The sequence below is a fragment of the Mus caroli genome, unplaced genomic scaffold (assembly GCF_978045245.1).
Source record: "Mus caroli unplaced genomic scaffold, Mus_caroli_1 scaffold_9, whole genome shotgun sequence".
Taxonomy (NCBI): domain Eukaryota; kingdom Metazoa; phylum Chordata; class Mammalia; order Rodentia; family Muridae; genus Mus; species Mus caroli.
The window spans coordinates 24541994-24561547 of NW_028227264.1; the positions used below are offsets into that span (position 1 = coordinate 24541994).

Sequence of the window (19554 nt, forward strand, 5' to 3'; positions counted from 1 at the left end):
CATTTCTACCAGAATCTGAAAGGGCCACATTCAACTTTCCAGCAAGATTCACATAAAAGAAATGCAACCAACTTGTCGTATGCCAATCCCTGTGGACTGTGCTTGTCAAAAAAAGGCTTGGAGTCAATGCTGCAGCCACTCGTCCCATTTGAACATATTGATACATTTCTGCATCGATAAGCCCAGATGCTTATCAACTCCATCCCCATCATTGTAGATGAGTAATATCCACAAACATAATATGCAGGGATGTCTTTGTCCCCAGATAGTAATCGGCTAAATAATCAGGGAGATAGTACAAGGGACTGCTAGACTCCAGTTCTGTGAGATAAGATAACATGGAGGAAATACAGTCTAATCTAGGATGGTAGACCACATATAACCACAGAATTGACATATCCATTTCACAGGGCAGGCCTTTTCCCAGGATACTTTTCAATTAGCCTGAAGCATAGTGAATGCTTTCTTTACATTATAAGCTGCTGGCAAAGCTAGGGGTGAAGAGTGTGAGGAAGGAACAAGTAGGCAAGAAGGACAATTCCTGTCAGTCAGGAAATATGGGGCTTGTAGGTAGAAGTTACCAGCACCATGATGAACCTGTGATGATTTTAAAATTTCCAATTTGAAATGTTGAAAACAAGATCTAAGAAGCATTTCATGCCCGAGTTTGAAATTGCTTACAAAGAGAACACATTCCAGTACCTGCCCCCCCACCCTGCTCCCCAGTACCTTATGTTTACCCTGAAAGTGTGAAAGTCTCCATCACCTGGTTCTCACAAAAGGAGATAACATGATGGGTGTCACCACAGGCTAGACACGCTTCTAGCTGTTTTATGGACAGTATGTAATTTCTCACCTAAAGATCATCAAAGCTAGTTGGATCACTTCAGGAGCAGGATATCACCTACATAGCTCATCTATCAATGGCAGGTGGTCTCTTCTACCCTCTCTGTTCCTTCCTAGTTTGCCATGAAGATATCAATCTTACATATATTCCACACTCAGTGATTATATTTTATAAAATAAAATACTAAGTTAACTTTTTGTCTTAACTTTTATTCACATTTAGAAAGAAGGCTCCTTTTTTTCCCCCAAAGAGAAAACGTAAATCAAATTAAAATGGATAATATGTATCATTATGAAATAGGAGCTGAATCTTTAAAATTCTGCTTGGTATGGTAGCACAGGCCTTTAACTTCAACACTTGAGAGGCAGAGGCTAGTGAATCTCCTATGAGTCTCAGACCAGCGTGGTCTACACAGTAAGACTCTGTCTTAAACAATTTCATGAAGTTGAAAGTTCTAAAACTATGATTCTGACCCTACAGTCTTCAATTAATTCAGTGTGCAGGGGAAGAAATTTCAGGTGTGGCTTGGTGCTCTATTATTTGTGTGTATTATCCAAGACCGTTTTGTAATTTCTCTTATGCGGTCACTTATGTGCTGGAGAGATGGATTAGAACAACATTATCCTTCTTGCAGAGGACCCTGTGTTCAATTTCCAGCATCCATACGATGACTTACAACTGTCCTTACCTCCAGTTCTAACGGATCTAGTACCTTTTTTTGAATGTTGCATGTGTCATGTGGTACACATACATACATACATGCAAGCAAATATTCATAGACATTAAACCATAAGCAAAGAGGAGCTAGGATGTCCAAGATCTCTTCTGCCAGCGATGTGGTTCTTCCTGATCAACAGGTTAAGCTTCTCCTCAAGCCCTTGGCTTATCTACTAAGTGGAATGTTGTGTTTTTGAAAACAAATCATCTTGCTAAGAGAAAATGAAAACCAGAATTAGAATACGAGGTTCCAAGAAAACTCATTTGTAAAAGTCTCCATATTTTTGAGAAAATATGCTCTTCAGAAGCTTCAGTGATATGCTTGAGGGGCCCCTTAGAGAAAATTGTTTAGAAGATACAGGCATATCCTAGACACAAATGAGTTGTATCATAAGAGAGAAGCACAAGGGGGATGCTAGCTAGGTTCTGGCACTGTCAGATAAGATAACATGTGGGAAGCGCTGTCTAACTTTGGATGGCTAACAATGTAGTAGGCGTAAATTGAGTTATTCATTTCACAGGGAAAAATGAAGTGTTCAATAAAGGCCACTAATGGCTTTCTCTATCCCATCTCAAGCAAACAAACACACAAAGATTGAGAACTACTGATGAGAAGGTCCAAGAGGTTTTGCTTGACCAAACATGATTACTAATTAGGAGTTAACTATTTGTTGGAAGTGCCTATGTGGCAGATCTCAGCAGTACCCCAGGGGGAAATCACCCAACTTGACCACAGCCTTCCAGTTGTTAATTGGTGACTCTATGCACTTCTTTTTGTAAAGACAGGGATAAAAATGTTCCTAATAATATACATAAGTGAAGATAAATATCATAAAAATAAAGTACCACTTTTCAAAGTTTCAATGCCACACTCGTTGAAATTTAGATTATCATAAGAACATTGATTACAATATAGTCATTATTAAAATTTCATGATAAAAATTCTAGTGCCGGAAGACTCATTTTTCAGAGGCTTAAATGCTGATTCATTAAATAATCAGTTTTTCTGAATATCTATTTGGCTCGTCGTGTAATAAGTATCTTGAGTGAATAAGCCAAAGGATGCTGTATCCAAGTGTTTTCAAAAATCTTAAGACTATGCATGCTTCAACCATTATTAGCCATGGATCAGAACTGCAATTGATACATATGCTCTTAAATGCAGTGAGATAGACCATCTCTGATGCAGTGAGATAGACCATATCTGATGTTATGGTGAACCTGTAAGCTGCAGTAACATCTGGAAAAAACAATTCGGACACAGCTGAGACCCTTATCTCACCTGTCTCTTGGCTTCATGATTTCCTTCTGGAAATCTAATAAAATAATGAGCTGTGATGAAGGACTTTAGTTCTCAGATGAACCTGGTTCCTTACAGCTTCTAATAGTGAAAGCTAGAAATCTACGCAGTAGCCCTCAAAGGGCTGTCCAAGAACAAAGACTTATAAAGGCTAGCTTTTAAACTCTGACCTACTGGATTAAAACCACCATTATGACAAGTGTTTGAGTGAACTTGTGGATTATCTTCAGATGGCAAATTCTCACCCAACCTTCTGAAAGTGAGATGCCAATTCATATTTCACAGAGCTGTTATGAGAGCTACACATCACATTGGGTAGAGCTTTAGTTAGAGGTAGGAACATGGTAGGTAAGTCTTGAAAACAGCGAATACCAACCATTAGTATACCCTTAGTTTACTTCAGGCATTTAGAAACTATCTTCTAAAATTCTGATGAAGTTTGACAACTGGCCTGTTCATATCCTTACTTTATAAGTTAGGTACCTGGGGCCTTGCTTGGCTAAGTAGCTTTCTTTCTCACATTCATTAGGTAGTAGGTAGGAGAGCTGGGATTAGGACATGTGCTGGGTGACTAGATCTGACGTTTTCAGCAAGGATATTCTACCTCTTGTACTGTGGTGTATTTTGTGTGACCCCCTCTGTGTGTATGAGTAATAGAAAATTATGTTAGACACAGACATACATTTAAGTGATATAGACAGTTGTGATTACCAATGACCATTTTTAAAACTTAAGGGCCCAGATTATATGAGGTGTATCTATAAAATTCAAAGGGACCAAACATTGACATAACTATCCCTGGGAATTGGTGGTATAAATGGCTTTGAATCTAGATTCTGAAAATCTCTGTCCTCTTCAGCTTTTCAATGGGAATCAGTTCTAGTTTATGAACATCAAAATTAAAAAGATAGATATGAAAATAAAAGCAACCAAAGAAGACACGAGGAGGTTGGGTTTTTATAGATAGGTGTCTGGTCCTCCAGTGATAACGGCAGAATCTACTAGATATCTTGAACAACTTTCCTTCTGCAAATGGCTCAAACTAGAAGGTTCCAAAGCAGAGTCTAAGTGTACACTTACATGCACCACGGTGGGGGCCGGGAAAGGGAAGGCAGGGGTAGGCACGGGCTGAGGCTCGACAATAACTTCAGCTGGAACCGCTTCACTCTCATCTTCCCGGGGCTTTTGATAGGCACAGCGGCCAATGTCGGCATTTTTGAAGGCTATAGGCTGCGCAAAGTCCATGGGGCTAATAAAATACAATCAAAATGAAAGTTTATCTTATTTTATTCATTGCTTTTTTTCCTTCACATTTAAATTAGTCCCCAACCCTGCCTTGAAATGGCCAGGGTAGAATTCCAGGTCAAAGTTAAAGGTATTCGTAGCTTTTTTTCCTATCATAGTTTTAGATAATGTGGATGCCACAGGGACCTTCCTACTAAATTATAAAGCAAAAGGGCAGCAGAAATACGAGTCACTTACATGGAGTTAATAACAAGGTTCCACACACAGCCTTGAAAGGCCGGAATATTCCTGAGTTGGGAGGGCTGAAATTCAGGAGGAGCACCCCCGACAAAGAGCTTTTTCACTTCGATGGGCTGTTCCTCTGTCAGGTTTTGCATATGTCTTCTGTCTTCATCAATTTGAACAGTGAAGATGCTGATAAAACATTTAAAGACAACAGATACCCAATACCATTAGAAACATCTTTCCTACAACCCACACTCTCTGTTCCCAGGAATTTATTTTTCTATTATGGCATCATTATTACTATTGTTGAGAACAGGTCTAGATACATAACTTAACCTGGCTTTGAACTCATGATTTCTAAGCTCATCAACAGCCAGAATTTTAATGCCATGTCTGTCCTATGGCACTCTGACCTCCCATAGCTTCTGAGATGGCCCAGATTGCATGCTTAGGACCTTGACACAAAGCTTTGCTCATTAACTTGGATGGAAAGTTTATTGAAACTCAGCAATTGCACAGCTGTGTCATGTGTCTCAGATGCAGGTGGCAAAACAGGTGTGCAGCTCTACACACATTCTGCAAGAGGAGAGGCTGCAGGGCTATATAGCAATGGCTAATCGGATAAGGATCTGTGAGTTTGGCACAGTATGGGTTGCTTTTAGTTTGGCTCTTTATGTCTTGGTTTGTGCTAGCTATTATCTTCTTGCTAGGGGACAAACTATCCTCCTGAGAACTTAGATTGCAGGAATTCAACAGCAAACACTTACAGTACATTTTATAAAGAATGTAGCTGCTGGCTTTTGAATAGAAGAGGCAGGCCAGAATACTAAGCTAATTGTTCCTTGCAGTGATTTTCCTCAGTGACTGTTTCATTAATTTCCCTAATTTGCTTATGAGTGATTACGCACACACTACTAATTGAGAACTGCATACTACTTATTCACAACAATCCTTGGATCCAAAGGCAAAGAACCAAGAAATGGAGTTCTAATGATGAAAATGACCAAAGGCATTTTCTTTTTTTTTCTTTGTACTGGCAGGTTTTGAGCTTGCTCCCAACAGTGACTACAAATCTGATTGCCATTGTGGACAGATTATAAATGGATTGCCAAGAATTTAGTCTTAATCTTAAGATGACACCTAAGTGAATGCCAAATTAATTGATTTTTGTTAACAATGGGGGGGGGAGGGAGTGGGAAGGAGAGAGGAGGAGAAGGATATCAAGGTGATCAAGCTGGAGATAAATGAAGACATGTTAGGACTTGGTTTAATTCCAACATAAGAATATAGAATAAAATAAACTTAGTCATGACTTGAAATGGCACAATTAAGGGAGTATAGAGGCACAGTAAAGACTTTGTTTCAAAACTAGGGAGAACTTTTTGTTTGTTTGTTTGTTTTTAAAGAAAGGACTGGAGGAATATGCTGGCAAAAACTGGAGATGCAACTTCCATGCCTGGGATGTTGGTGGTTGGTGGGACTGAGCGGGCCATCGCTTCCAGGCAGGAGGGACTTGCTATGAAGTTTATTTCCCCAGCTTCTTCTCCTGCTGAAGCAGTGTTTTCCTAACACACAGAACGGAGCTCCTGAGGATTTAACTGCAGATTGGACCCACTGCTAAGGAATGCTAATTACCCTCCTGAGAGCTTCTCATCTTGATTAGAGTGTTAAGGAATAAGGCCCAGTCTCTTTATAAAGTAGATTCACCAACAGTCCTGTTCAATCCAGTCAGTGCGACAACAGGCCTTACCAAGCTGTAATGCAGAAGCAACCTGAGCCTCTAGGAAGCCGGATTGGAATTCAATATTAATGTGGAGTCTTCCTAGCAGCGTGACCTTGGGCAAGTTATTTAATTATGCTTAGTTTCATTTTATTCATTTATAAAATGGAGATTAAAAATGCTTACTTCAAACAGTGGAATACATTAATTAAGAGTTTGCCCCAAGGCTGTGATAGATAATAGGGGCATTGCTAGAAGGCAATAGTTGAGTTTTCCTCACATTTCACATTCAAGAAACATTAAATATAAATAACTGATTCAGTTCTTTTTTAGATAAGGATGTTAACAATGCATCCATTCTGGTGTGATAATCTGTTTTAGTTATGCTATTTTTAGAGAGTCATTGTATCTTTAATTATGTTATATATGTTTGTCTCTGTGTAGGCATATGTGAGTGTGTGAGGCCTCTGCACTGGGAAACATGGCACTGGATGCCCTGGCGCTGGCATTCCAGGTGGTTGTAAGTCATGGGATATGGGTGTTGGGAACCAAACTTTGGCCCTCCCCAAGAATAGTATGTGCTCTTAACCACTGAGCTATCTCTGCAGCCCCTCATTTCTAACTTTGAACTGATAGGCTACTTTATGTAAAATCCTATCCTAAACACTCTTCTACCTCTTAGTATTGTGAATACATAGCTAACTATTTTATAAGTTCAGTGGTTGATTCACACAGTTTCATAGGTATTTTGTTTCTTATACTTCTTATACTTTTTTCCTTACGTATTGCAAAATGGATCCAATAATTCTCAAATCTTAGGCAACTGTGTATGTGAAGGAAGATATTAAAAGGAGTATCTGTAATTTACATGGAAAATAAAATGATTTTTTAATCGACATATACTGAATGCTAAGGGAGACAATGTTTGCATTGTTGCATCTGAATCATGACCTCCGGAAGTCCTCACATTTGAAAATCTACCCTCTTGTTCTTTAGCTGTATTCTGCAAGTGTGTACTGAATGCTTTTACAGAGAAAGGACAGACTCAACCCAGTCCTTTATTCTTGTCACCCAAGTGGCTACTTCAACCCTTTAGGGTTTCAAAGTTTTTATCCAATTAGAACTGATGTCCACTGGGGTAGAAGCCAGGGGAAAGATCAAAACCAAGGCAGTCACAAAAGGCACGGATTGCTGGGTATCAGGAAATTGGAGAAGACAATGACTGAGCCTCTTTCCCCCAAAGGAAGCGGTAGAGAGGAGCTGATGTGGTAGGGGTTAAAAAGGAGCAACAGAGGAGAGAAGGTCAGCCTTGAGCACTTTGTCTCATGATTTGGTAAAAATCCAAACATTTTAAGAACGCTTCTACAGTTACTACACTATTCTGAAATCTAGGAAAAGAAATGATTGACCTTTAGCTTATGAAAAGCATTGGGAGGAAGCAAGCATTTTCAAATTAGTAATAGCATATCATACTCAATGCCTAGGAACATAAATCTTTAAAGTCCCCAATGGGTAAGAACAAATAGCAGGCCAAGCCCAGATGAAGCACTTAGGCCGGTTATAATTTGTTTTAAACCTGGCTCTTGTTTCTACTACGCAACTCGAGGCAAATTATATAATGTTTTCTCATTTGGGATGAAAGGACATTAATACACTTCTCACACACAATTTAGAATGGTTAAATGACAATCCCGACCTAGAATAATGTAGCACAGTGGATTCCTTAGAATTGCTGTAGGAAGCAGTACACTGTTTCTGAGGGTAGTTTGTAGTTACTGTTTGCAGTGTTGTTAGTGATGTTTGCTTAACCAACTTCATGTGTTTGCTTTTAGAGTAGACAATGACTGTATTTTGACCTTGGGGTGTCAAGGAGGCCACAGTAGCAAGCAGGTTTCTCTTTTGGCACAGAAATGAGATTAACTACACAGTCATATGTCTAACACATCATTTTGCAATTAACAATGAATGGCAAACCTGTTTGTTTATATGGCTAATTAACCGAGTGACCAGTTTTCAGAGACGTATTACATACAGAGTTTAATCAAATGAAGGTTGGATTGATGGCAAACAGCTGTGAGTTTGGCATAATAAAATGTCCTTCTTGAAGTAACACCTGTTAAAAGGACAACTTAACACGCCATGGTGATGCGTTTTGGAATTTCTAAATTGTTTCTCTTGAAAATTACCCACTCTTGGTGAATGTTGGTCACCTATGTTTCTAAAATCTGCATTTGTTTGTTGAAATGATTTCAGATTTAAAGACTCAAAATGTCCTTCCCACAGAGAGAAGAGTTAATGTTTGGCAAGGAGCCTAAAATCTAGACGAGAAGACAAGCAAACTTGGAATTCTAAAGTTCTCAGTAAGAGTTAAGTGAGAAAAGCTGGTTGCTCCCATCCCCACCAGACACCCTGGCTGTGATACCTTGCAATTAAATCAGTAAAAGTTCTCAGTTGTCTGAATATTGGTCATTCATTGCTTAATCATAGTTTTAAAACCTGTCAGTCTAGACACAGCACAAATGCTTAGTATTCATTCAACCCACAAGTAAATCTCCCGTATTATAACAACAAAGCAAACTAAAGAAGGCTTTATTATTTACGTAGAAAACAAGATGTCCTTATTACTTATCTAAACTCATACCTATACAAGAGGATACTTAAACAATCTAGACCTTAGATGCATGCTAGCATGTGTTTTGGACTATCACTCTGTATCCACACCCAGCTGCTCTCCCAGGTGTTCTCTGTGCTTTGAACTTTCATCAGATTAGGTTTCCGGTCCTTTCTCTGCCTCTGGTTTAATAAGTGGGTTCTGGTCTGGAGGTCTGAGGCTTCAAGTTCCTAGGCTTCTGTTTTTTCTCTCACTGTCCTTCTGAATTAATTACCTCTCTGCATTGTTCCACAGTACTTTGATGAGGAACACAGATGACATGCCCAATAGAGTAAGCACAAAGTATTCTGCAGAAATGAGGGTCCAGTTTATATGCCCAAGGAAGATTCCCTTGTTCAAGAATCAGGACATGTATCCCTGCAGATTTGTAGAGAAGTGGCCACTATAAATGATTACAGATGGCCACCATTCTTCTTTTTCTGCTTTGTCCCATTTCTCCCAGAAAGCCACTACAGGACCTTGAACACCTTAGGGAACACACAGGGATGAAGCATGCCCCCTAAGAGGCTCAGTAGGTCTTATACTACTGTCTTGCTCCACCATATTGGTGGCAAGTTTCTAAACAACTGCTATCACTGTCTTGGAACCTGAATGAACTAGGGGGCAGCAGTCAGAGGTTGCTGGCTGGATCTGAGCTGTTCTGGTTATCTTATTAGGGAAGAGAGTGTTGGTGAAGTACAGGAGGAGGGGTTTTTCTTTCTAGCTTGAGAAGATGCAGTGGTGAGTGAGATGCAAGGTGGTGAGAAGAAACCATGCAGAAGTGCAACATGAATAATAGAACTCCTCAAACTCCTGAGGTTCCCAAACACAAAATATAAGGAAAAGAACACCAGGGAATGGTCACAACTTGGCGTATGTGGTCTGTCCATACAGTATGGTTTGGTCAGAGAGCTGTGCTGGCAAAGGGGGTTCACATTAGTTAGAGTAGCAGCAATTGCTTTGTTTCAAATTACCCTCTGGTTCTTTCTACATGGACAGAATGTTCTCTCCCATCATGAAACAAATTTGGCTCCGGTTTGATGACAATTTTCCTCATTGTCCGTGTCCCCGAGGAGAGATGCACTTCCAGGCGGCCCTTGTTGAGGAATATGGCATAATAAGCCTGCAGCAAAACAGAAAAGGTATTGAAGACCAAACAGGCATTGTATATGTCATTGTTTATGTGGCTTAGCTGTGATGATGCTATTCTGATATCTGCTCTAACATTCGGTCTTACTTTGCACAGGTCCTCTTACTGAACCTTTAACTGAGCTGGCATCCGTTAAGCCCCCAGCAACAATCCTGCTTCTGGCTCCCATAGTTCTGGGTTATAGGTTCTCATACTGCCACATCTGGAAATTCACGTACATCCTAGGGATTTGAACTCAGGTCTTCTGCAGGGGTCCTTACCCATTAACCTACCCCCGAGCCTCTCAATATCTACTTAAATAGAGTTAATGAGAAGGCAGGAATGTGGTTTTTAAATCCATTACCATTTTCCCATTACCATATAAAGGGGTAGGTGGATATACTAATATCAGTTCTTTGACAAGTTTCTAATGTTCAACATAATAACTCTGCTTATCCCTGTCCTCTAACTTACAGGAAACAAAGGGTGTCAATAAACTCATTCTCCTTTACACTCATGAGTGGGCGACAAGTTTCTAGAAATTTGGTTTGACTCAATCTCATGGCATTTAAGTGCTCAGACATTAATTTGTCTCCAAGCTGGTGGAATAGCTCACTGCCACAGACATATAACTTGTCTCCCACAGTTTGAAAAAAGGAAGGCAATTTTCCATCTACAAGCATCCCTGCTTTCTTCTTGTCACTGTTACCATAGCAACCAGTACAGTTTTTATACCGGATTATGAACTCCTGGGAGCTTGGGTGCAATCCTTGTATCCAGTGCTGCTGTTATATACTCTCTCATTCCTATGTAGTCCTGGGACATCTTGACTATTCTGTTCTCTATGAGTGAATAAGATCTTTTCCATCAGTAATATATCCCTTCACTAATTCACAAGATTATCTATGTAGCTATGTGCCCAGGACACATTATGCTCAGGATTACCCCTCACCATCCCACTAGCTACCTACTTCAAAAATTATTTTAGTTAATTGTTTGATATCACAAACATATGTAAGGCAACACAGTCACAAATAACATTTTGTGAATGCCAACTGTTAGCTTTCACAAATAAAATATATTCATTTACGCAACACTGAGTCACAACAAACTTGAACAATTTAAACACTGTTTTCTTTTGAAGATAAAGCTATTACATGATTTTTAAAAGCTAGACATTTATTATTATTAAACATTTGGGACATTACGTTTTTATCTTTAATGGATTTGTATTTCAGAATTACTTATATTTTTGTTAATTGTCTTAACAGAAACACATTCTCTTTTAAGAATTTACCTGAAAATTGGCGACAACCCATTTCTTTAGTGCTAAGACATTTGTAGCTGATAGGAATTTAATTATTGGTAATGACCAAGGTGACAAATGTCCTATGCTGAAAGTTAAGAATGTTTGGTTTTGTCTTCAATCTCAATATAATCCAAGTATCAATTGCAAAAGTGAGAAAAGATTTTTAGTTTACAGGATTAGAAGATGGAGGATTTGGTAGCACTCCTTTTTATATCTATTCAATGGTAAGTTCAATATTACTTTTCTTCCTCCATATATCAAGAAAAAGTTAAAAGACTTAAAAATTTTATATATACATATATGTATATATGTGTGTGTGTGTTCCTGCACGTGTGTGCACTCACATGTGTGCACTTGTGTATGAGTATGTATATATGAGTTCAGGTGCCTGTCTGATGTCATCAGAACCTCTGAAGTAGGAGTTACAAATGGTTGGGAACCATCACTGGGCTCCTCTGCAAGAACTCAAGCCATCTCTCCAGCCCTTTGAGAATGTTTCATCCTGACTGACCTGGTCGATATGATGCATTTATGTAAATGCTGAAGACATATTTGTGTGCTAGTCAAGTCTGTGGTAATCTGCCATGCAATTTAAGAACTTAGCATTATATATTCCATGAGCTTCTTCTTGATACCCCTTTTCTACTCCCCCACCTCAGAGGTGTCACTAATATAGGATGTATTATGCCAGGATTTTAAAAGTTATTTTTGAGGATTCACATATGTATCTGTAAATAATATACGCAAGTGGTTCTTCTGACATACACCTAGACAAGTGACTTAATTGTGTCTCTGTTGCTACTTTGTCCTCATTCATCCAATTCATCCCTGTTGTCTTGTTTGTTACATTGTAATTCATCCCTTGCTACTACTACTTTCTACACCATTAAACCAAAATACTAGTTTACTGCTCTTTTCTCCAGCTGATGAACATTTGGGCACTTTTTAACTTACCTGCTATAAATAAGAACTGTTCTGTGGGGGCATGTTTGTACCTGTCTCATTGCGTTCCCATGCCAGTGTTTGGATCTGTACACCATTGCTGCCTTGTAGAGTACACATGTCATCTTATAGAAGGGAACCAATCCAGTCACCAGAGCAACTGTATCACTTTCCTATGTCCACCTTTAACAAAGCCTTGCCAGCACTTGGCATTATTGTATTTCATATTATTCTATCATTCCAGTGGATATAGAATCTTGTGTGGATTGAAAATGCATTCCTCTGTTATTTCAACATTGAATGTTTTAACAATAATTTTGCATTCATCATGCTATTTTGTGAAATGTCTGATCAGATCTGTTTATTACTGCATGTGTTTCAGTTGCATCTTGGTTTCTACGAGGCTTTTTCACATTGTGGTTACTAGGTGTTTTGAAGGTTATATAAACAATGTCTTTTCAAGCAGATGCTTATATTTTGTGCTTTTTGATGAATACAGAGGTTCAATATTATGTGGCTATACTTACACTCTTGTTTTGTTTACTAAATCTCTTCCAAGAGATCAAAACTATCTGTCTATCTGTCTATCTATCTGTTTATCTATCTATCTATCATTTATAATATAATAGAGGGGAAAGACAGCATTTTTTTTAAATAAGATATCTTCTTTATTTACATTTCAAATGTTATCTCTTTTTCTGGTTTCCCCTCAAAAACCTACCCCTCCCCCTCTCCCCCGCTCACCAACCCACTCACAGTCACTTCCCAGTCCAGGCATTCCCCTAAACTGGGGAATCGAGCCTTCTCAGGAACAAGGACCTCTCCTCCCAATGATGACCAACAAGGCCATCCTCTGCTACTTATGCAGCTGAAAACATGGATCCCTCCATGTGTACTCTTTGGTTGGTGGTTTAGTCCCTGGGTGCTCTGGGGGTACTGGTTGGTTCATATTGTTGTTCCTCCTTTGGGGCTGCAAAACCCTTCAGCTCCTTCAGTCCTTTCTCTAGCTCTTTCATTGGGGATCCTGTGCTCAGTCAAATGTTTGGCTTAGAGCATCCACCTCTATATTTGTCAGGTACTGGCAGAGCCTCTTAGGAGATAGCTACATCAGGCTCCTGTAAGCAAGTAATTGTTGGCATCCACAATAGTGTCTGGGTTTGGTAACTCTATATGGGATGGATCCCCCGTAGGGCAGTCTCTGGATGGTCTTTCCTTCAGCCTCTACTCCACACTTTGTCTATGTATCTCCTCCCATGTTTATTTGGTTCCCACTTCTAAGAAGGACCAAAGTATCTGTACTTTGGTCTTCCTTCTTCTTGAACTTCATTTGGTCTGTAAATTGTATTTTGGGTATTCCAAGCTTCTGGGCTAATATCTACTTGTCAGTGAGTACATACCATGAGTATTCTTTTGTGACTGGGTTATCTCACTCAGGATGATATTTTCTAGATACACCCAGTTGCCTAAGAATTTCATGAAGTCATTGTTTTTAATAGCTGAGTCTTACTCCATTGTGTAAATGTACCACATTTTCTGTATCCATTCCTGTTGAGGGGCATCTGTGTTCTTTCCAGCATCTGGCTATTATAAATAAAACTGCTATGAATGTAGTGGATCATGCGTCCTCATTACATGTCTTGGAGAATCTTCTGGGTATATGCCCAGGAGTGGTAGAGCTAGGCCCTCTGGTAGTACTATGTCCAATATTTGAGGAATTGCCAAACTGATTTCCATTTCTGCATTTCTCTGATGATTAAGGGTGTTGAACATTTCTTTAGGTGCTTCTCAGCCATTTGGTATTTCTCAGTTGAGAATTCTTTGTTTAGCTCTGTACTTCATTTTTAGTAGGGTTATTTGGTTCTCTGGAGTCTAACTTCTTCAGTTCTTTGTATATATTGAATATTAGCCCTCTATTGGATGTAGGGTTGGTAAAGATCTTTCCCCAGTTTGTTAGTTGCCATTTTGTCCTATTGACAGTGTCCTTTGCTTTACAGAAGTTTTGTAATTTTATGAGGTCCCATTTGATCATTCTTGATCTTAGAGCATAAGCTATTCATGTTCTGTTCAGGAAAATTTCCCCTGTTCCCATGTGCTCGAGGCTCTTCCCCACTTTCTCTTCTGTTAGTTTCAGTGTATCTGGTTTTATGTGGAGGTCCTTGATGCACTTGGACTTGAGCTTTGTACAGGGAGATAAGAATGGACCGATTTGCATTCTTCTGCATGCTAACTGCCAGTTGAACCAGCACCATTCGTTGAAAATGCTGTCACAAACAATATAAAGTACCTTGGCGTGACTCTAACCAAACAAGTGAAAGATCTGTATGACAAAAACTTCAAGTCTCTGAAGAAAAAAATCGAAGAAGACCTCAGAAGATGGAAAGATCTCCCATGCTTGTGGATTGGCAGGATTAATATAGTAAAAATAGCCATTTTGCCAAAAGCAGTCTAGAGATTCAATGCAACCTCCATCAAAATTACCACTCAATTCTTCATAGAGTTAGAAAGAGCAATTCTCAAATTCATGTAGAGTAACAAAAAACTTAGGATAGTGAAAACTATTCTCAACAATAAAAGAACTTCTGGGGGAATCAGCATCCTAGACATCAAGCTGTACAACAGAGCAATAATGATAAAAACTGCATGATATTGGTACAGGAACAGGCAGGTGGACCAATGGAATAGAATTGAAGACCCAGAAATGAACCCACACACCTATGGCCACTTGATTTTTGACAAAGGAGCTAAAACCATCCAGCCAAGGTACTTTATATTGTTTGTGACTATTGTGAAAGGTCTCATTTCTCTAATTTCTTTCTCAGAGCTTTTATCCTTAGAGTATAGAAAGGCTACTGATTTGTTTGAGTTAATTTTATATCTGTCCACTTTGCTGAAGTTGTTTATCAAGTGTAGGAGTTCTCTGGTGGAGTTTTTGGGGTCACTTAACTATATTATCATATCATCTGAAAATAGTGATATTTTGACTTCTTCCTTTCCAATTTGTATCCCTTTGACTTCCTTTTGTTGTCTAATTACTCTAGCTACAACATCAAGTACTATATTGAATAGATAGGGGGAGAGAGGTCAGCCTTGTCTAGTCCCTGATTTTAGTAGGATTGCTTCAAGTTTCTCTCCATTTAGTTTAATGTTGGCTGCTGGTTTGCTGTATATCGCTTTTGGTATGGGCCTTGAATTCCTGACCTTTCCAAGACTTTTAACATGAAGGGATGATGAATTTTGTCAAATACTTTTTCAGCATCTAATGAAATAATCCTGTGTTTTTTTCTTTGAGTTTATGTAGTAGATACATTGATGGATTTCTGTATACTGAACCATCCCTGCATCTCAGGGATGAAGCTTACTTGATTGTGGTGAATGATCATTTTGATGTGTTCTTGTATTCACTTGGCAAGAATTGTGTTGAATTATTTTTGCATTGACTATGGTCTTTTTAAGTAGGATATGATGATTTTTTTTTTTAATTTTCCTTTCACATTTTTTCTTTCTATAGAGCACTGGATGTACTGACAGTCATTCTGTAGACCAGGTTAACTCTAAACTCAGACAGATATGCCTGCTTCTGCCTCCTGAATACAAGAATCAAAGGAGTGTGCCACCATGCTGGACTATTTTCTTCTAAAATTTTAAACTTACACTTACTTCCATATTTTTAATTTTCTGAAAACTTATTTTTGATACAAAGTAGAAATTGCTCCATTATTTCCTGTATAGAAACCAATGGCTCTGTAATTATTGTTTTCTTAATGATCTGGGCTGCCACCTTGTGGACAGCTTTAGGGGCTGCTTCTAAAAATTAGGCAAGGACTTGTCACTGGGCTCAAGGAAGTTGGGTCAGATAAGAATATTCACATTTGGGCTGATACAAAGCTCAAGGAAATCTCAGTCTAGGAATGTGTGGCATTCCTTTTATCTTGGTCATCCTGGCAAGCCCCTAGGAACAGTGACCAGGGGGCTTGGTTTATTGCCTTGTTTGATCTCTATTGATTACCTTGTTTGATTACTTTGTCTTTGATGTAAGAACTGATCCTATTCTCAGAAAGTATCAAGAATGGTATAAAAGCTGGCTGGGGAAAAGTACATCTGCTTTAGCCTCAGTACTGGCTGGAGTTATGTCATAGTGTTGTCTAATTGTCTTTTCTTTTCAGTCTTCACTCCCTCCCTTGAGACCCTGTTGACTGACTAAGCTGGCTTGGTCACCACCTTTTGGCCCTATTCTGTATCACTAGGACAGAATTTCTCAGGAATGAGCATATTACCACAGTTTAAATCTCTAGTTTAAAAGGAGCTAACATCTGATACAGCAGCCATACCATCATATTCTTCTATTTCAAGAATTTTGGTGGATTTTAATTTTGAATATAAATTTAAAACAATCTAACATGCTATACTTGGCAAGAAAGACAAGATGATACACTTACTGAAATTAAATCTGTACATCATATTAGGAAGAATTGACATATTTTTAATAATGAGTTTTTCTTTGTTAAAAAGATGAATATGGGGGCTGAAGAGAGAGATGGCTCAGCGGTTACGAGCACTGACTGCTCTTCTGAAGGTCCTGAGTTCAAATTCCAGCAACCACATAGTGGTTCACAACTAGATCTGATGCCCTCTTTTGGAGTGTCTGAAGACAGCTACAATGTATTTACATATAATAAATAAATAAAAATCTTAAAAAGAATAGTTAAAAAAGATGAATATGTGCATTCATTGAGGAGGACTTTAATGGCTTTTAATAACACTTTACAGTTTTTCTATCAATATCCAACTTGTTGTGTTTAGTTTTACAACATACAGTTTCTTTTGCTATCTAGCTACGTGTTTTTGGTGTTGTTGCTGCAGCAGCCGCAGAGAAATTGATGCATATGAAATCACCATCCTTTCTTAGGTCTTATTTTATAGCATGTCACACTTCTATGAAGCTCTTCTATCAGGACCAGTGGCCATCAGCTTTTCATAGATAGAATGATTCTTCCTCTTAGCTTACTATGTGTTTGGTTTTTTTTTTTAATCATGAATATTGTTAAATCTCACCTAATGTTTTTCTTCAATCTCTTGATGGTTGTATGATTTTTAATTTTAAAATATTAGATTATAATTTCATTAAATATATATATATACATACACATTTTGTGAATGTATGTGTGAATGTGCATGGGGCACTTGGGGCCATGCATGGTACAAGGTAGAAATGTTAGTGTGAGAGGAATACTTGTGGGAGCCCATTCTACTTTCACCATGTAGGTCCTAGGGATCAAACTCAGTCAATACATCAGCCTGCAAAGACCTTACCCTACCAGACTAGCTCAATCGCCTCTAGAACTGCATTCTTGAGATTCGCATGGTTATACAGTGTTTGTTCCTCTTGATTAATCTTTATTGTAGGGACAATTGTGTTTTAGAGAAAGAAATGAAAACTTTATTAACTACTAATGGATATCCAATATTAAAATCTTACAACTTAAAAGGTCTCCAATCAAGACCTGGGAGATAACTCAGCTGGTAATGTACTTGCTTTGCAAGCATCAGGAGAACTTCAGTTCAATTCCAGAATCCATGTTTTCAAAAAAAAAAAAAATCCAGGTGTACTGGGACATGTCTGTAATTCTAGCACTGAGGCAATGGATATAAGCAGATTTATAGGGCATGCTGGCCAGACAGCTTAGCCTAGTTGGTGAGATCTAGACCAGCATGAGACTGTGTTTCAAAAATAAAGATTGACAACTGCTGCACTTTGACCTTCACACTTAGACAAAATTATGCAAATGACATACACCTGTTCACAAACATACACATATCATTCTCTACAAACACATATACATATACTGACATCTAATAAAAAATGACACCATCTCATTTGTAAAGGTGTTTCCATATTCAAAGTTGTATTTGTAAAGCCATTTGTTTATTCATCTGACCATACCTTACTTGGTAACAGCTTCTCGCTGAGAATAATCAGTCCCCAGTCAACCAAGATGATAGCCAAAATAAATGATTCAAGGCTAAACTATAAAACCAATTAAATGGTGCTATTTGAGGTACACATTTCACCAACTGAGACTCTCCCTACCGTCTAAAGGTGCTGTTTAAAAGTGAGGGGGAAATGTCTTAGGACTGGGCTGTGAAGGTACCTGTGTGGTTTGTCTCCGTTTTCTCCTGGGTGGTGTGAGTGTTCCTCCACTTCCTAAGAGAATGATCCCAGACTCGTTCCTGGTACTAAAGGACAGATTGATTTCTGTTCCAACATCAAGAGACACAGCGGCAAGCTCCACAAAACCAGGCTTGGGGAAACTAACTGTATAAACATTCTGTTGGGAAAAAAAAAAAGAGAAGGGATTGTTAGAAATGAGGGGCTAAATTCTCCATACCACCCCCTTCCTCAGAAAATTCAACAAGATTACAAAAGTAATATAATTTTAGGGAGCATGAAAATCTATAGTCTCTTTGAAAGCTTAAGAACAGCTGAAGTTAAAGAAATATTGTTTCAAACAGTGAATCTTTGGAACAGTTCAGTTTAAAATTTAAAAAATTATGGCCTCTGTTTTAATTATAGAGCTATTTACATCAACTGTGGAAGATTATTGGTAGGTGAAATTTTCTTTTGGTTTAAATCTATCTTGCTGTCTTTCTTAAATCTCTTGACTATGTAGTAACAATGTTTTTTTTATGTTTAAAAGATGCTTATGTGTGTGTATGTGTGTGTGTGTGTGTGTGTGAGAGAGAGAGAGAGAGAGAGAGAGAGAGAGAGAGAGAGAGAGGGAGGGAGAGAGAGAAGGAGAGGGAGGGAGGGAGGAAGGAAGGAAGGGAGGGAGGGAGAGAGAGAGAGATAGATAGATCATGGCTTATATCTACATTCTTCATTATGAAGAACCCATGGAAAAATGTTCATTCATATCAGGAGTACAAAAATATTCTTTACAATAATTTCTAGAGATACAACCTAATTATTAAAAATAAATAAGCCAAATATTTCATGTCTGCTTTTTTTCAAAATAAAAATAATACCATGTTTTTGTTGTACACAGAGGAGAAAGTTACCTACTTCCCAAAGCCATGAAGAAGCATGTAGCCTTACACAGATCTCATCTGTTCATAAATGTTACCTTTCACAACCTTGCCCTCCTCTTCCTCCCTTCTATCCTTTTATATTTAGACTGAGTCATCTCTTTTACATAGGTTGTATTTAAATCTAAGTTGTGTGTGTGTGTGTGGGTGGGTTGTGCATGTGAATGCAATGACCATATAGGTCAGAAGAGGACTCTAGATGTACCTTGCAGTGGAGTTACAGGAAGTTGTGAGTTATCTTCTGTGGTAACCACAGGTAATTCCTCTTCAAGAGTAGAACAGACCTTTAACTCCTGATCTATCTCCCTGGTCCTGCAACATCTCATTTTAATTAGAGAATTTTTCTGCCAGTAAAGATTTTTTTATCATCACTTGTAATATCTGGAG

At 38.5% G+C, this 19554-nt stretch overlaps 1 protein-coding gene across 4 annotated transcripts in view; it reads right to left on the reverse strand.

Annotated features, from left to right (window-relative positions):
• Nucleotides 1-19554, reverse strand: part of Lama2 (laminin subunit alpha 2) — a 621901-nt gene that overhangs the window by 15189 nt on the left and 587158 nt on the right. For all 4 annotated transcript variants that reach the window (XM_085842707.1, XM_085842706.1, XM_085842705.1 and 1 more), the window contains 4 exons: nt 18234-18410; nt 9679-9827; nt 4347-4523; nt 3945-4113 (listed from right to left, as the gene is read on the reverse strand). In XM_085842707.1, coding sequence (XP_085698833.1) covers nt 3945-4113; nt 4347-4523; nt 9679-9827; nt 18234-18410 — 672 coding nt within the window. The remainder of the gene's footprint in view (nt 1-3944; nt 4114-4346; nt 4524-9678; nt 9828-18233; nt 18411-19554) is intronic.